A 17,008-nucleotide genomic window follows, 5' to 3' on the forward strand; every position below is an offset into this window, starting at 1 on the left:
AAAATATGAACATAGTGTAAGGAGCCTCTGGGACAACTTCAAGCGTACCACCATCCGAATTACGGGGGTGCCAGAAGAAGAGAGAGCAAGATACTGAAAACCTATTTGAAGAAATAATGACAGAAAACTTCCCCCACCTGGTGAAAGAAATAGACTTACAGGTCCAGAAAGTGCGGAGAATCCCAAACAAAAGGAATCCAAAGAGGACCACACCAAGACACATCATAATTAAAATGCCAAGAGCAAAAGACAAAGAGAAATATTAAAAGCAGCAAGAGAAAAACAATTAGTTACCTACAAGGGAGCACCCATATGATTGTCAGCTGATTTCTCAACAGAAACTATGCAGACCAGACGGGAGTGGCAAGAAATATTCAAAGTGATGAATAGCAAGAACCTACAACCAAGATTACTCTACCCAACAAAGCTATCATTCAGAATTGAAGGGCAGATAAAGAGCTTCACAGATAAGAAAAAGCTAAAGGAGTTCATCACCGCCAAACCAGTATTATATGAAATGCTGAAAGGTATTCTTTAAGAAGAGGAAGAAGAAGAAAAAGATAAAGATAAAAATTATGAACAACAAATACATATCTATCAACAAGTGAATCTAAAAATCAAGTGAATAAAAAATCTGATGAACAGAATAAACTGGTGAATATAATAGAATCAGGGGCATAGAAAGGGAGTGGACTGACAATTCTCGGGGGGAAAGGGGTGTGTGGGGTGTGGGAAGAGATTGGACAAAAATCATACACCTATGGATGAGGACAGTGGGGGGCAGTAAGGGCAGAGGGTGGGGTGGGAACTGGGTGGAGGGGAGCTATGGGGGTGAAAAGGAGGAACAATTGTAATAATCTGAACAATAAATATTTATTAAATTATTTAAAAAATCATTTAATACTAGTAAAAGTTAACTATCATGCTATGAGAGCCATTACTAGTTAAATTTGGCCTTCCTTGATGAAGCAATGGTCAAGCTAAGAACAGAAGGAAGAGAAAACATTAATCACATTAATCAGGTCCAAGAGTTAGAGGACAGCATGCACAAGGGCCCTGTGGTTGGAAGGGACTGACCTCAGTTGCTTCATGTGTTTACTCAAAAGTCCCTTCGCAAAGAGCTCTTCCTTGGCCACTCTACACTGAGTGGCCAGATTATTATGATCTCTGAAAGCATAATAATCTGGCCACTATCTTATATAATAACAGGCTAATATGCAAATTGTCCCCTCAACCAGGAGTTCGACCAGCAGGCAGGCCGGCCAACTGCCCATGTCCCCTCCCCCTGGCCAGGCTGGACGGACCTCACCCATGCACGAATTCATGCACCGGGCCTCTAATATATATATGCGTTCAGAGTTCATAATAATCTGGCCACTCAGTGTATATCTAAAATTTGCTCCCTTGTACTTTATATTATCCTTCTCTGCTTTGTTTTTTCTCTTCGGCACTTATCACTATTTAACAGAGTGTTTAACTTACGTGGTTATGAAGTAATATTGCCTGTTCCTACACCAGATTGTAAGCCCCAGGAGAAAGGGCAGGGATTGGCTTTGGCTACGTTGTATTATTAGGGTCTGACTCAGTGCCAGGCACATAGTAGATCCTCTGCTGCTGATGAATGAAAGGCACCTAGTCCTTACATGACTCTCCCAGGCCAGAGCTACCTAGTCCCATACAGAAGAGAGCAAAGGGGAATGTGGTGGAGGATGAGATGTATGAAGTAGACCGGGGGGTCATGTGAAAGGATGATGTCCTTATTTCAAAGGCAAGAAGGAGCCACTGCCAGGCTTGATCTGGGGTTGGAGGGATGGGGGTGACATGAGCAGATTTGGGTATTAAAAAGGTCATTTCACTCCCTAACTCCAACCACACCCCTATCTCTAACCTCAACCTGAACTTACCAGAACCTTCTCTCCATCTCAGAATCCCAGCTCCCCTTGGCCCTAACATGGGCTGGGCACTGTTTGACCTTCCCTCGATGGTTTCAGAAGGGTGCCACTAAGGAGGAAACCTGGGTTGGTGCTTCCTGGTTGGCAGGAGCTGCCCTGGGAGGCAGAAGGGGAGAGGGCAGGCCCAGAAAAGGGGGATGGGAATGTAACTCTGCTCACTCTCCCTGGGTCTCAAATGCTGGCTGTTGAGAGTATAACTCAGGGCCTCTCATATAGTCTTAGTCCCAACACCTTCCTAAATTTCGGCCTATCCCAGGGCCTGACCCCACCCCAGTCCTCGTGGCTCCCCTTTCCACTCCACATTTATTTTCTTCAGAGCACCTAATGGCTAAACCTACAGCAAAGAAATTGTTTACTGTTTCTTTTTTTTTAAAAAAAATTTTTTTTGTTGGTATTTAGAAAGAGAGGAAGGAAGAGAGAGAGAGATAGAAACATCAATGATGAGAAAGAATCATGGGTCGGCTGCCTCCTGCATATGCCCTGCTGGGGATCAAGCCCACAACCCGGGGAATGTGCCCTTGATTGGAATTGAACCTGGGACCCTTCAATCCACGGGCCAACGCTCTATCCACTGAGCCAAACTGGCTAGGGCTGTTTCCTGTTTCCTGTCCTTCTCTCCAGCTTCAGTAAGCTCTGTGTGTGTTTTATTTCTTCTTTGTATCTGCAGGGCCTAGAAAAGTCCCTGGAACACTATGTGTACTCTTCAAACATCTCTCGAATGAATGAAGGCACAGAGGAATGAATGACCAGGTTCCCGACAAACCCAATTCCATTGGAGCCCAACCCTGATTCCAACCCTCTTTCTAACTTCATTCTTTTTGTTTCTATTTTGGGGTAGGTGGGAGGTGGAGTGAGTACTTTATAAAACTGAGGGATAACATAGGTATAATAAAGTGCTTATCATGTCATATGTGTCACCCAGAGCAAGATACAGAACATTTCTAGCTCCCTACATGACTCTCCCAGTCCAGAGCTACTCACTGGTCTGACTTTTATAAGAATCATTTGGTTTTGCCTGTTCTTGAACTTCATAGAATGGAATGATAGAGCATGCACTCTTTTATGTTTGGCTTTTTTCATGCAACATCATTTTATGAGATTAATTCATGTCATAGTTCATTCTTATTTTTAATTGCTGGGTAGAGTTCTGTTATGATTATACTACAAATTACATATTTATTCTTTAGCTTAGTTTTTGTGTCCCAAATGTACTCCAACTGTCTTCTGTTTTTGTAGTCAACCCCAATCCCTCCTCAGCTGATCCTGGCTCAGCTGGAAGCAACAAATCCCCTCCTCTCCCATCCCTGACCACTTCTCCCTGGAGCCTCTCTGCTCTCTAGGGTCCCTGAGCTCTAGCCTCATCACCCAACACCCTTCCTCTTGTGGACTCTGGGCCCTGGCAGGATGGGCCAGCCTTCCTGCTGAGGCCACTACTTGTCCCACTTCCCAGAGAGGGATGGCCAGGCAGCAGGCCAGCTGCACAGCGCGTTTGTGCTGCACCCCTTCCCCTCACCCCCACCCACCGGGGGCCCCAGAACCAACGCAGGTAACTGACTGCCCAGTGGCTCTGCTCAGCAGGGGTGCCCAGCTCTGCAGCCATGGAGGCGGGCTGAAGGAAGGAGCTTATTAGGATGATAAAGATCTGGGGGCCCCGCCCAGACCCCTCCCCCAACTTCCCTGGGGCCCTGGCTCAGGCTGGACTGGCTCCCCCACCCAGGAGTCTTCTTCATCTAAGGCATCTTCCCTCCGCCCTCTCAGAGGCAGGCCCAGCGCCCTGCCTCCTGGCCCTCCCAGCCAGCTCCCAGAGGGCTTGCAGCCCAGACACCTGCTCAACAGCCAGGAGCACGGCCTCACCCCAGCCTTCCTGGCTCGCATCCTGCCCGCTGAGGGCAGTAGCTTCTCTAGGATCTGGGCTGCTGGGGGGCCGGTCCTCCTTGCCTCACCTTGCCACCTCGGGAGGCTGGCCTTTCCACTCCTCTGTGTCTGGCTTTGCCTGCCTGGCTCGGGCCCGTGCAGCACTCCACCGTGTTCAGGATTGAGCTCCCCCTCCTGCCTCCTGAAGAGCAGCCATGGCCACCTACAAAGTCAAGGTGGCCACTGGTGACGACTTCTTGTCGGGAACATTGGACTGCATCTCACTGACCATCGTGGGGACCCAAGGAGAGAGCCACAAGCAGCGGCTGAACCATTTTGGGAGAGACTTTGCGACTGGGGCGGTAAGTGTGTGTGTGTGGTGTGGTGTATGTATGTGAGTGTGAGTGTGAGTGTGGTGTATGTACGTGTGACTGTGTGTATGATGTATATGTGAGTGTGGTGGTTGTATGCGTGAATATGATGTGTGTATGTATATGTGATTATGTGTGTGTGTGTATATATGTCAGTGTGTGTGGTGTGTAGGTATTTGTGTGTGGTATATGTATATGTGTGAGTGTGTGTTTGGTATATGTGTGTATGTATGTGTGATGTGTATCTGTATGTGTGTTTGGTGTGTGTATAAGTGAGTGTGTGTTTGGTATATGTGTGTATATTTGTGAGTGTGTGTGGTGTGTAGGTATTTGTGTTGTGGTATATGTATGTATATATGTGTGTGTAAGTGTGTGTGGTACATGTGTGAGTCTGTGTTTGGTATATGTGTGTATGTGTATGTGTGAGTGTGCGGTACATGTGTGAGCATGTGTTTAGTATATGTGTGTGTGTGTGTGTGTGTGTATGCGGTGTTGTCTGGGGAGCATAAGGAGGGAAGCAGGGGTGCAGAGGAGGGAGACAGCTTGGCTAGCAGAGGTTGGGGAGGTCTGGGACAGGCCTGAAAGCGGTGGGGCTTCAAGGGTGACTCTGGATGCCCCTCACCACAGACCTGACTCCCAACCCCCCTGGGGGTTGGGCCATCCTTCCTCCCTGGTCTTCACCTCTCGTCCCTTTCTGCTCATTCCTCCTCTCTTTCCCTCCCCTTCTCTCACCTCTTCTCTCTCTCTCCACCTCTCGAATCACTCACTCCACATCCCTCATCTCTCAACCCTCTCCTACTCCCTTTATCTCTCCTTCTCTCTCCTCCCTTTTCCACTCCTTCCCTCATCCTTTCCCACTTCCTCTCTTCCCCTCTCCCTCCCTCCTCCTTCTCCTGTTCTTACCCACTCTTCCTAAGTTACGGTGCATCATAACCAGCTTAAATACACATCGGAGTCCCTGCGACTTCAAGTGACACCAGGCCAGCCTCTGTTGGGGCCTGCCTTCTCCATGGCGGAAGGCCCCGTGTGCTGGGCCCTCAGCCCTCAGCCCTCAGCCCTGATTCTGAGTCTGGTTTAGCAACCTGCTGCTACGTGACCTTAATAGGTCACTGTCTGTGTGGCCACTTTTGAATTTCCGCATCTTCACTGATAAGTGGGAGAAGAGGGGGATGGCCACTGCTGCCCACTCTAAGACTATAGGGGTCTTGGGGGCCCTGGTTGCTTCATACAACAGCCCCTGGAGGTCTGTATGGCTCCTGCAGCCTCAGATGACTGGGGAGGTGGGTGAGAGGATGGGACCTCAGGAACTGGGAGTGGAGAAAGGGAGGGTGGGTGGGCCCAGCAGGGGACAGTCAGATTGGAGGGGTGGGAGGAGAGCCCAAAGATCAGGTCACCCCAGTCCAGGAAGGTGAGCAGCATGCGCAAGGCCTGGGTGAGGAGCCAGACCAGTAGGAAACCTGAGCAGCGGGGCCGAGGCCTGCGTGCTCAGCTGGCCCTGTGCCCTGCCAGGTGGATGAGTACACTGTGCAGTGCCAGCAGGACCTGGGGGAGCTCATCATCATCCGCCTGCACAAGGAGCGATACTCCTTCTTTCCTAAGGACCCCTGGTACTGCAACTATGTGCAGATCTGTGCACCCAACGGCCGCATCTACCACTTCCCCGCCTACCAGTGGATGGATGGCTACGAGACCCTGGCTCTGCGGGAGGCTACAGGCAAGCTCTCACCAGCCCATCCCATGCCCTTAGGCCCCTTGCTCTAGCGAGGCCACTCCAGCATGGCCACTGTACACGCTAGCCAGGTGCCAGCCCCATGGGGACTCCTGGGAACTCCTGCCACTCTTACGTATTCCTCTTAGTCATCGCTGCCGTGCAGGACCCAGCTCAGCTACACCCTGAGGAACAGAGGTGAATAAGGCATGGGGCTGCCCCCAGGACCTCAGGCTCACAGGTTCCTGCTGAAGACAAGCCTGCTCCCTGCTGCCTCTACCGTCCTCCCCTCCACTCGCATGGCTGCCCAGCCACTCTAAAAAGACCCCTTGCTACTCTGGGTCCAGGCCTCAGGATTCTGGTCGGGTGCCCTATTTATCCCAAATAGCATGTCCTGCTAATCCGAAAAGACTCCCTGTGATCCAGCAGGTTCTGTTGCTACAACAGGATGCCTTGTTACTGTAGCCAGAAGCCCCGGTACTCCGTCGGCTGCCTTGTTTCATCACGGAGGCTGTCAGTTCAGGTTCTCCGCGGTGCTGTAGCAGGAGGCCCTGTGCCTTATCATCATGCCCTGGGTTTCCTAATGAGCATTTTTTTAGACCAATGGGATGGTCTATTGCTCCAAAGGACTCCTTCTTACCCCAACAAGACACCTTGTTTCTCTAACAGGACTCACTGCTGCTCCCAAAATTCCTCTTAATCCGTGAGGCTCCCTCCCGCTCCAATAGGAGGCCTTGTTCCTCACACAGACGGTTGGGTTTTCCTGGGTGGCCCAGCTGTTTTCCCAGTAGCTTGGTTGCTCCCAGGGAAGACAGGACCCGAGTGCCTGCGCTCCTTATGTCCACCCCTGCCAGAGCCCCTGCCTACCCCTTGGGCCAGCTTCCTAATATGTGGCTGCTCATGGGACTGCAGGCCTGTCCTCTTTGTCCCCCTGACTCCACCACTGAGCATCTGCTGGCCTCCCTCAAGCTGGGTCAGAGGGGAGGACAGAGCTGAGGGGGCCTGGGGCCTGGAGCGCTATCATCCCTGCAGCTGACCATCCCATTTCATCTATTGCCCTGTGGCGAGAACCTCTTCCTGGGAGGCGGGGATGCCTGAGCTGGGGAGAAGAGAGGCAGGGGCAGAGGGAAGCAGGTTTGGGGGAGGATGGGGAAGCCAAAGGGAGGGTTTACGGGGGATTCGAAGCATTGCCCCAACAGTGATAAGTCTGAGTGGCATGGAAGCCGGGGACAGGCAGGGTGACACTGGGCGGCAGGGTGTAGGAATGGGGTTGGGCGGGGCAGCTGTCAAACACACCAGGGCAGGGAGACTTGAGTCACCTGCTGGGCCCTTGAAGGAGTGAGGTTCCCACTCTGGAGACGAGGCTGAGCTAGGGCTCTGTGTTACACAACTCCAGGGGGTGCTGTTCTCCCAGAATACAACGTAAGCTGAGGAAGAGGGAGGAGGGAGAAGCTAAGGAAGGGACCTTGAAGGAAAATGATGGGGCTGCAGGGATAGGCACTTGCCAGCCTGGGGCTACCAGCCAGGATGCTGGAGACAGACAGGCCCGGATTTGGATCTCAGCTTCACCTGGATACTCAGCTGGACATCTGGGTGTACTTCTCAATTCTGCTAAGCCTCAGTGAACTCATCTGTGAAATGGAGCTAACAGCAGAACTAACTTCATAGGGTTGATGTGAGAATCCAATGAGACAATCTCTAAAAGGAATTTTGAAAAGGCATAACAACTATTGGTGGTGGTTAGTGGATAGTGGGTTAGTGATCAGAAGGAGACTGCCTTGGTTCAAATCCCAGCTCACTGTTTTCGCTCTCTGTAATAATGAGTGTTTTTCCTTGTGAAATGAGCATGGCAATATTGTCCCTTAGCTGAAACTGTGGGGGCCAGACATGTTTTAAAATGTAGATTTTATTTAGAAGAGATATAGAAATGTGATGCACACATGTCTTTATATCTCTATATATAGGGATAGGAGGTTATATGATATATTCACCAGGGAACTCCCTAATCAAATATACCAATATTTCTGTGGCAAAAATTATGAATAGCTACACCAAGTGAGTTGAATAAAGATTGTTTATGGTCTCAGGTAAATTTTGAGCAGATTTTTCCAACCAAGGAATTTGTGCTTAACTGGTGGAAAACCAAACCAACCTGATTTGTATAGCCTGTTGGATTTCTGTGGAGAGCAGGCCGTGAGCCTATAACAGTATTCACCTGCCTCATAAGGTTGTGCTTGTGCAGATCAAATTATTAACATAAAGGAAGTGTTAGAAAGTCACTGTTATTGAGATTTCAGTGGGTCTGGAAGAGGGACATCCCTGTAGCAGCAGGGCCCAGCTGGAGGGGGTGAAGCAAGGGGCAGGGTGATTCCTGATCCTTTTTTAAAAATATATATTTATTCAGAGAGGAGAGGGAGAGAGAGAGATAGAAACATCACTGATGCCGAAACCGGTTTGACTCAGTGGATAGCGCGTTGGCCTGCGGACTCAAGGGTCCCGGGTTCGATTCCGGTCAGGGGCATGTACTTTGGTTGCGGGCACATCCCCAGTAGGGGGTGTGCAGGAGGCAGCTGATCGATGTTTCTAACTCTCTATCCCTCTCTCTTCTCTCTGTAAAAAATCAATATATATATATATAAAGAAACATCAATGATGAGAGAATCATTGATTGGCTGCCTCCTGCACACCCCCTACTGGGGATGGAGCCTGCAACCCAGGCATGTGCCCTTGACTGGGATTGAACCTGGGACCCTATCCACTGAACCAAACAGGCTAGGGCCCCTGATCCTTTTTAAAAATCCTTACCCAAAGGGGAAGGGAGAGAGAGAGAGAGATAGTGAAATAGCTCTTATGTACCCAATTGGGCCATGAATCAAACTCATGGGCAGTGATGGGCAACCTTTTGAGCTTGGTGTGTCAAACTTCGCCAAAAAACTGAGCATAACTCGGGTAGTGTGTCACTTTGAGGAAAAAACTAACTCCAAGACTCTAGTTGCAAATGTTTCATCCTCAGGAGCAGCAAATGTTTCATCCTCGGCATGCGACCGCGTGTCATCAGAAATGGCTACGCGTGTCAGTGCTGACACGCGTGTCATAGGTTCGCCATCACTGGTTTAGGGGATGATGCTCTAACCAACTGAGCCACACTGGCCAAGGTGGTCCCTGGTCCTTTTATCTCAGTTTTTGGGTGGAGAAACACCCTCCCTCTCCCATCCTTGATTGTGATGGGACCCCAGAGCCAACCTGGGAGGCAGAAGCTGAATTCTGATCCCTGAAATGGGTGGGGGTGGGCAGATACTGGGGCTGACCTTGAGCTCCCCCCCCCCCCCCCCCCCGCCTTTTGATCTCCCTACAGGAAAGACAACAGCAGACGACTCCCTCCCGATCCTTCTGGAGCACCGCAGGGAGGAGATCAGAGCCAAGCAGGACTTCTACCGGTGAGGGGGGACGGCAGGGGCTGCGGGAGGCCAGGGGCCAGGGACAGCGGCTCACTATTTCAGCTTCTCTTTGCAGCTGGAGGGTCTTCGTGCCCGGCCTGCCCAACTACGTGCACATCCCCAGTTACCGCCCTCCTGTCCGGAGGAACCCCAACCGGCCTGAGTAAGGACCTGAGGCTGCCCTGGGGGGGGGGGGGGCCCTCTGGGCTCTGCCCCTTCCTCACGCCCCGGACCCCAGGCGTGCAGCCCCAGACCCGCGTTCCTTCCTACAGGTGGAATGGCTATATCCCTGGGTTCCCGATTCTCATCAACTTCAAGGCCACCAGGTTCCTGAACTCAAATCTGCGCTACTCCTTCATCAAGACAGCCTCCTTCTTTTTCCGCCTGGGGCCCATGTGAGTGTGTGCGAGTGAGGGGGGGTGGAGGGCTCCTGTGAAACTGCCCCCCCTCCCTCAGCTCCAGGCCCACCTCCACCACAGCCCCAGAGGGTAGATGGCCAGGAAGGTAGATGGAGCTGAGAAGCAAGGCCAGAGAGCCTGAGAGGTGTCACTCAGAGACGGGGACCTAGAAAGACCTTGAGCGATGGGCCCGGGGACCCTGAGACCCGGAGAGAGAGCAGAGAATTTGAGACTCAGAGTCCTGGGTGGGGTGCAGACGGGCACCTGGCAGCCTCTCTGATGGCCTCCCCTGGAACCTCACCTCCTAAGGGCGCTGAGGTTCAAACTCCGAGGCTTCGTGGACAGCAAACGGTCGTGGAAGAGACTGAAGGACATTAAGAAAGTTTTCCCTGCTTACAAGACTGTCATCTCCGGTAGGGGATGGGGCATCCTAACGGAACTCGGGGAGCCCAGCGATCCTGGCGGAAGGAACTAGTCCAGGAAGCGGGACCCCCACGTCTGGGAAGTTGGGCGGGAGGAGCGGGCAAACCTGAGGCAGGAGTGGCGAGTTGGGTGAGCGCGCCCTCTGGCGGCATTTTGGGAAACGTCTCCCTAGGCCCCTCGGGAGGCTGGGGTTTCATTTTCCTCTGGGGTGTCCGTAGTCTTCTTGTCCCGGGCCGTGGTCCCATGCCTCTCTGTCCCTGATGGGGACCGGGTAGCGTCGTGACGCTCCGCACCATCCTCCCAGAATACGTGGCCGAGCACTGGGCAGAGGACAGCTTCTTTGGGTACCAGTACCTCAATGGCATCAACCCAAGCGTGATCCGCCGCTGCACGCGGATTCCAGACAAGTTCCCCGTCACAGACGACATGGTGGCCCCGTTCCTGGGCGAAGGAACGTGCCTGCAAGCGGAGCTGGAGGTGAGGCCTGGTCGGGGGAGACCCCTCACAGCCTCTGGCTTTGCTTCCTCCTGGGCATCCCCGCTCTCCCCGCCTCTGCTGTCTGCAGAGTTCCAACCCCCTCAGCTCTGCCCCGCGGTCACCATCACCCCCTCTTGGGCCCTGGCCAACCCCTGCATCAGGGGGGCAAGAGCATTCGGTACCCAAAATGTGGGCTTGGGTGCCCCGTGTTGGTGCTACCTGCCTGCCCATGGCGGCTCCCTTCCAGAAGGGGAACATTTACCTGGCAGACTACAGGATCCTGGAGGGCATCCCCACCGTGGAGCTCAACGGCCAGAAGCAGCACCAGTGCGCCCCCCTCTGCCTGCTGCACTTTAACCGGGAAGGGAACATGATGCCCATCGCCATCCAGGTGCTTGGGGTGCAGGCCCCCCCACCGTGTGGGCGCCGCTGTGTAGATGTGTGCATAAATGTGTGTGTGCACTATGTGAGTGTGTGGGCCTGTGTGTGTGCTTGCAGCCCCATGTGAATGTGTGGTGAGCAGGCCAGCCTCTGTGCGTGTGTGTGTGCAGCTCTTTGTGTAAGCATGTGTGTCCATGTGAGTGTATGTTCGTTTGTGTGCATCGGAGACCATACCTATGTGTATGTATATACCTAGCTGGGTGTGTAGAGCCTGCTGTGTGGCCCTTTGGCGGAGTCTCTGTGTTAGCCTACGTGTGCACATCGGTGTGCCGCCCGTGCACGCACGCCGTTCCTGTGGGTGCACCTGTGTGCAAAGTGTGCGTGCTGTGTGTGTAAGCACGGAAATACTGAGCTAATCAGACTGAGCAGCTGCCTGGAGAGTCTGGTCTGGCAGAAAACGGGACAGAGGTGCTTCCTTCCCAGCGGTCTCCACTAGACTCCTGTCCAAATAAGAAAAAGTCAAGTCCTGATGCTGTGGCTCGTTAGTGGACCGGTTTAGGGGAGATTGCAGCGACCCCCCTCCCCTCGGGGCTGGGTACCCTTGTGCAGTGCAAACCTGCGCAGCTGGATGTGGCGGCCGTGGGGCGGAGACAGGGAAGGCTTCTCGGGGGAGGTGGCTTGTGAGCTGGTTCGTGAAGAATCAGTAGGAGCAGCCAGTAGAGAAAGGGACAGCGGAAGGTACTACAGGCAGTGGGAACAGCAAGCGCAGATGTTAGGAGGGAGGAAAGGCCTCGCTGTGCTCAGGGGATCGGGCACTGGAGTGGAGGGGTGGAGCTTTTACCTCCTCAGACGCCCCTGGGTCTCCCTCCTGAGGGTCATTGTGTGTATAGGTCTCTGCCCTCCCCTAACTCCCTCCTTTCCCACTCCCAGCTCAGCCAGACCCCTGGGCCCGATTGCCCCATCTTCCTGCCCAACGACTCTGAGTGGGACTGGCTGCTGGCCAAGACGTGGGTGCGCAACGCTGAGTTCTACTACCACGAGGCCATCGCCCACCTGCTGGGGTCCCACCTCATCGGCGAGGCCTTCTGCCTGGCCATGCTGAGGCAGCTGCCCATGTGCCACCCCCTCTACAAGGTACGGGCTTGCGTGAAGGGGCCTCGCTGAAGCATCACTGCCCTCGTCTGGCCTGCTCAGCAGTCAGAGGGATTCCAGTTAGACTAGGGGAGGCAGCTGGGGAACCCACAAGAGAGGGGGTCTGATGTTGCAGAAATGGGGGTGCCAAGGCCCTTGGGGGGGGTGACTTCAGTTCTCTCATGGCCCTTGCTTTCTCTCACAGCTCCTGGTCCCCCACACCCGATACACCATCCAGATCAACAGCATTGGACGGGCCATCCTCCTCAATGAGGGGGGGCTGTCTGCCAGGGTGAGACTGCGCCCAACACCGGCAAGACTCTCACTTTCCTTCTGGCCTTTGCAGGTCCACTAACAGCAGGATTTCCCACTTGCCTCTGGTTCCTGAGGGAGCATGGACAGAGGGGACTGGTTAAAGCGGGTGCTGCGTCTACAAAGGCAGAGGCAGGGGCTGGTGTGTTGGCTGGAGTGTGAGGATTCCGGGGTGGGGCAGGCTGGAAGGGGGGGCTGCAGGAGCATCATAAACTGCGTCGGAGCTGGATGTGAGCTTCACTGGGGAGGACTTGCAAGGAACCCGCTGGCCCCAGCGTTTGTTCCCTCCTCACAGGGCACGTCCCTGGGCCTGAAGGGCATCGCTGAGCTGATGGTCCGGTATCTGTCAGAGATAACCTACGAGAGCTGCTACCCCCCCAATGACTTTGCGGAGCGTGGGGTGCAGGACCTGCCGGGATACTATTACCGTGACGACTGCCTGGCAGTGTGGGACGCACTGGAGAGGTGAGATGGGGACAGCAGCGGGCGGCACTCGGGGTGGACACCCTGAGATGTTGGAGGGGAGCCTTACAGTGCCTGAGCTTGGGTCTGGTGCCATCTTCTGACCTTGACAAGCAACCCTGGCCATCCCTGCCCCACAGGACTTGCTCACCCACATGCCTAGGGCAGCTCTGGGGCCAGGGCATCCTGGGAGAGGTGGGAACAGCACAGTTGGGGAGGGCAGGAGGAGGGTCCAAACTGAGGCCCTGTTCCCTGGTCAGGTATGTGACAGAGATCATCACCTACTATTACCCGTGTGACGCAGCCGTGGAGGGTGACCCGGAATTGCAGTCCTGGGTGCAGGAGATATTCAAGGAGTGCCTACTGGGGCGTGAGAGCTCAGGTATGGGCCTGGGCACCTGGGCATCCGGCAGGGGTCCAGGGTTTTGGGGTGGGCCCTCCCGGCTGGGCTGGAGCCTGTCTCTTTGGGGGCTGAAGGAGGCCAAATCACTGCCCTAGAATGTTGACAGGGCCCTTCCCCCTCTCTCAGAGCTGCAGCATCTCAGAGAGACTGGGGAAGGAAGCATGGCTGGCCCCGGCCCCTGTCTGAGCTCAGGGGCTGCGGGTCATCTCTGTAGAGACCTGGGGGGTGGGGGGTCCCAGGGTTCTGAGAAACGGGGCATGAGCACAGACAGGGAAGGGCAGAGTGTGCTACAAGCTGGGGAGCCGGTGGGGAGCTGGTGGGCAGACTCCAGGGGCGGGAAAGCATTTGAAGTCATGCCACTTGGGCACCCACTCAACAAGCATCTATGATGTGACAAACACTGTGCTGGGTACTGAGGAGGCAAAAGGGAATGAGGCAGGTGCAGGTGCTGCCCTCAGGGAGTTCACAGTCTGGCGGGGGCGGGGGGAGGGGTGGAGGAGGGGGAGGTCCTGCCCAGCAAACGGGCAGTTACAGCAGGGCTGCTGCAGTTTGTTGGTGGGGACAGGAGCCCAGGGGAGGCACCTAACCCAGCTTGGGGAGGGGTGGTGGGTGGAGAGTGGGGGTGGGCAGCAGCAAGCTAAGAGCTAGCTGAGATCTAACATCTGAGCTAAGAGACGAGATCTAACATCTGAGAGAAGAGCTAGCTGAGATCTAACATCAGAGCAAAGAGCCAGCTGAGATCTGCCGGGTGGGGAGGGAAGCTATGCGATGGCAGGTGAGGCTGGAGAGTTCTGGGAGCTGCTGACAGGTCCCTGCAGCTGGAGCTGAGGGTGGGAGCTGGGCCGGCTCCTGGTGGGGCTAAGGCTGAAGCCATGAGCAGGGGCCAGGTTGCACAGCATGGTTAAGGGGTTTGGAGTGACTCTCAGCGCCAGAGGAGCCACGGAGGGTTTGCAAGACGGGAGTTGTACTAGAACGATATCAGGCTGCGCGGGCAGGTAGGAGGCAGTTTGGGAAGCTGCTGTGGTGTTCAGGAGGGAGGTGGCAGGGACCTGACTAGGGTGGGGGCTGTGGAGACACAGAGGATTCCGGAGAGAGTTGGGAAAGAGAAATGACAGGACTTGGTGACTAGTTTGGGTTTGGCAGTGGGGGAGTTGTCGGGGGAGGGGCCAAGGGTGCCGCTCAGGTTTAGAGCTTTCAAAACTGGGGAGAGGGTGTGTCATTGATCTGGGGGCGTGGAGGGAGGAGGGGTTTAGGAGGGAGATGATAGGTCTGGTTTGACTGTGTTAGGCTTTTGGAACCTGGGGTCACCAGGGCAAGCAGGGCGGCTGCTTAGGCGGGACGACAGGGCAAAGAAGCGAGAGACTTGGCTGGGTACAAGGCCAGGAGCCAGGCTGCTGAGAAATGGATCTGGAGTGAGCAGTGTCTCACCGAAGTGTGTGTGTGTGTGTGTGTGTGTGTGTGTGTGGCGGAGAGTGGATGAAGGACTGGAGTCAGGGCAGGAAAGCCAGGATTCTTCCAAAGCTGCTCCCCGCTGAGACCTGGGCCCAGAGAGTCCCCCTAAGGTAGTTGGAGGAGAGGTCTGAGGGCCTCATCTCAGGCAGCTCCCGGGGCGGGCCGGGACCGCGCCAAGGCCAGCTGAGGCCCCCTCGCCAAGGCTTGTGGTGTGGACTGGGGGGGGGGGGGGGGCTGTGACCACAGGAGGGCCACCCAGGCGGGATGAGGGCAGGGGTGTGGCAGCTTGAAGTGTTGGCAGGACAGGCTGAGCTGGGCTCGGTCGCGCCCTCTAGCGGCCGGTCCGGACCAGGGCGGGACTGGCCATGCCTGGGCCTTGCTCTCCCCCAGGCTTCCCCACGTGCTTGCGAACCGTGCCTGAACTGATCCGCTACGTCACCACCATCATCTTCATCTGCTCTGCCAAGCACGCCGCTGTCAACACCGGGCAGGTACCTGAGCTCGCAGCCCCTGCCCCACGCCAGGCCCGGGCCCAACCTCAGTCCCCACCCCAAGCTCAAACCCAATCTCACTCGGCCCTGCCCTGTCTCACCCCCACCTCGATGTAACCTCGAGAGACCCTGTGGGTGCTCTGACCCACAGCCCCGCCTCTGCCCCCTCCAGCTGGAGTTCACCTCCTGGATGCCCAACTTCCCGTCCTCCATGCGGAACCCGCCGATGCAGGCCAAGGGGCTGAGCACCCAGGAGACCTTCCTGGACACGCTGCCCGACGTGAAGACCACGTGCATCATCCTGCTGGTGCTCTGGACACTCAGCCGGGAGCCCGACGACAAGGTGCGGGGGTCTCCGGGGGCAGTGGGGGTGGGGGGACTCCGAGCAGGGGCTGGAAGCTGGGGTGTGGGCCCGACGGGAGGGGCGGTCAGAGGCTCCGGAGGAGAAGGGCGGCCGGAGGACTCAGCGCCCGCGCTGTGCTCTGTGCCCGCAGCGGCCCCTGGGCCACTTCCCCGACATCCACTTCGTGGAGGACGCCCCGCGGCGGAGCATGGAGACCTTCCGCCAGCGCCTGGCCCAGATCTCGCACAACATCCGCCAGCGCAACAAGTGCCTCCCCATCCCCTACTACTACCTGGACCCCGTGCTGATCGAGAACAGCATTTCCATCTAGGACCGCTCCCCGCCCCGCCCCGCGCCCGCCCGGCTATTTAAGAAAACACACAACATAAAACAAAAACACTCCAACGCGAGCCCTGCGTCTGTCGGTGCCCGTGGGCGGCTGTTCACCGCCGGGAGGTGGGGGGTGAAGGGGGAGGGAAGGGCTGGCTCTCACTGCGATGCTGTTTCCACCACCGCGGGGTCCAGGTGGGTGCAGGGCCGCGTCAGGCCTGGGTTCTGCTCCCCGAGGTCCCGCGAAATAAGGACCAGGCGACTCCTGTGGGCCCCGGTGCGCCCATGCTCCGCTGCCGGCCCCTCGGTGAAGTGTTCCGCCGGGGACCGCGGGAGAGAAGGCTGGGACCTCTGCTCCTTGACGCCGAAGCCTCATCTTCCAACCCAGAGCGATTCCGGATTCCGGTCCGTCTTAAGTCCCCCAGCTTAGGCACCCAGGCCACCAAGGACCCCAGCCACCAGAAAACCCCCTCAACGACACAGACCGCCGCCCGAGACCCGCCCACCCAGGAACCTAGACCACCCAACCTGTCCAACTTGAAACATGAACCTCCAGACGCCCAGACCCCTCTAAGCTCCCCTAAACCAAACTCTCAGAAACCTGTCACTGCAGGCCCTCCCATGAAAGGGCCCAGCCTGCTAAGTGTCCCTCCAAGGAACCCATTGTCCCCAAACCCCCTCCTCACCCACCCGCTCTCCTGGAACCCGAGACATCTCCTCTCCCACCCCACGCCGTGCTTGCCTTGTCCTTGGTTTCATCAGTGATATCCCAGAAGAGCAGGAGGGCATGGCAAGTGGCACTGAACTCAGGGAATGAGGCCACCAGATCTAGCTGGGGGGCTGCAGGAGCCCCAGATCTACAGCGGCGGGAATACTGGGCGTCCAGGCACTGAATTCAAGCTGAACCCCCACACTCAGTAAGCACAGGGCTGCCAGTGCTCCTGCTTGGCATGGTGGGCTGAGCAGGTGAAATGGTCATGGTGAAATACCTGACAAGGTTAGCAAAGGACCCCTAGACGGGAGTGGGGTGGAGAGAATGGAGCTGAAACCCAAGGGGCTGTTGCCCTGGGGAAGTGGGGTCTA

The 17,008-nt window shown here is 55.6% G+C and overlaps 1 protein-coding gene across 1 annotated transcript; it reads left to right on the forward strand.

Moving 5' to 3' along the window:
* The first annotated feature begins 4,021 nt into the window (after positions 1 to 4,021).
* Positions 4,022 to 15,987, forward strand: LOC103296882 (arachidonate 12-lipoxygenase, 12R-type). Its single transcript, XM_008153486.3, has 15 exons — positions 4,022 to 4,168; positions 5,687 to 5,891; positions 9,241 to 9,322; positions 9,399 to 9,485; positions 9,595 to 9,717; positions 10,030 to 10,133; positions 10,448 to 10,620; positions 10,868 to 11,011; positions 11,932 to 12,135; positions 12,338 to 12,424; positions 12,740 to 12,909; positions 13,167 to 13,288; positions 15,152 to 15,252; positions 15,425 to 15,595; positions 15,747 to 15,987. The coding sequence occupies exons 1-15, from the start codon at positions 4,022 to 4,024 to the stop codon at positions 15,924 to 15,926; spliced, it is 2,100 nt and encodes a 699-aa protein (XP_008151708.1). The 3' UTR covers positions 15,927 to 15,987.
* The last annotated feature ends 1,021 nt before the right edge of the window (positions 15,988 to 17,008 follow it).

Source organism: Eptesicus fuscus, chromosome 20 (genome assembly GCF_027574615.1).
Source record: "Eptesicus fuscus isolate TK198812 chromosome 20, DD_ASM_mEF_20220401, whole genome shotgun sequence".
Taxonomy (NCBI): Eukaryota; Metazoa; Chordata; class Mammalia; order Chiroptera; family Vespertilionidae; genus Eptesicus; species Eptesicus fuscus.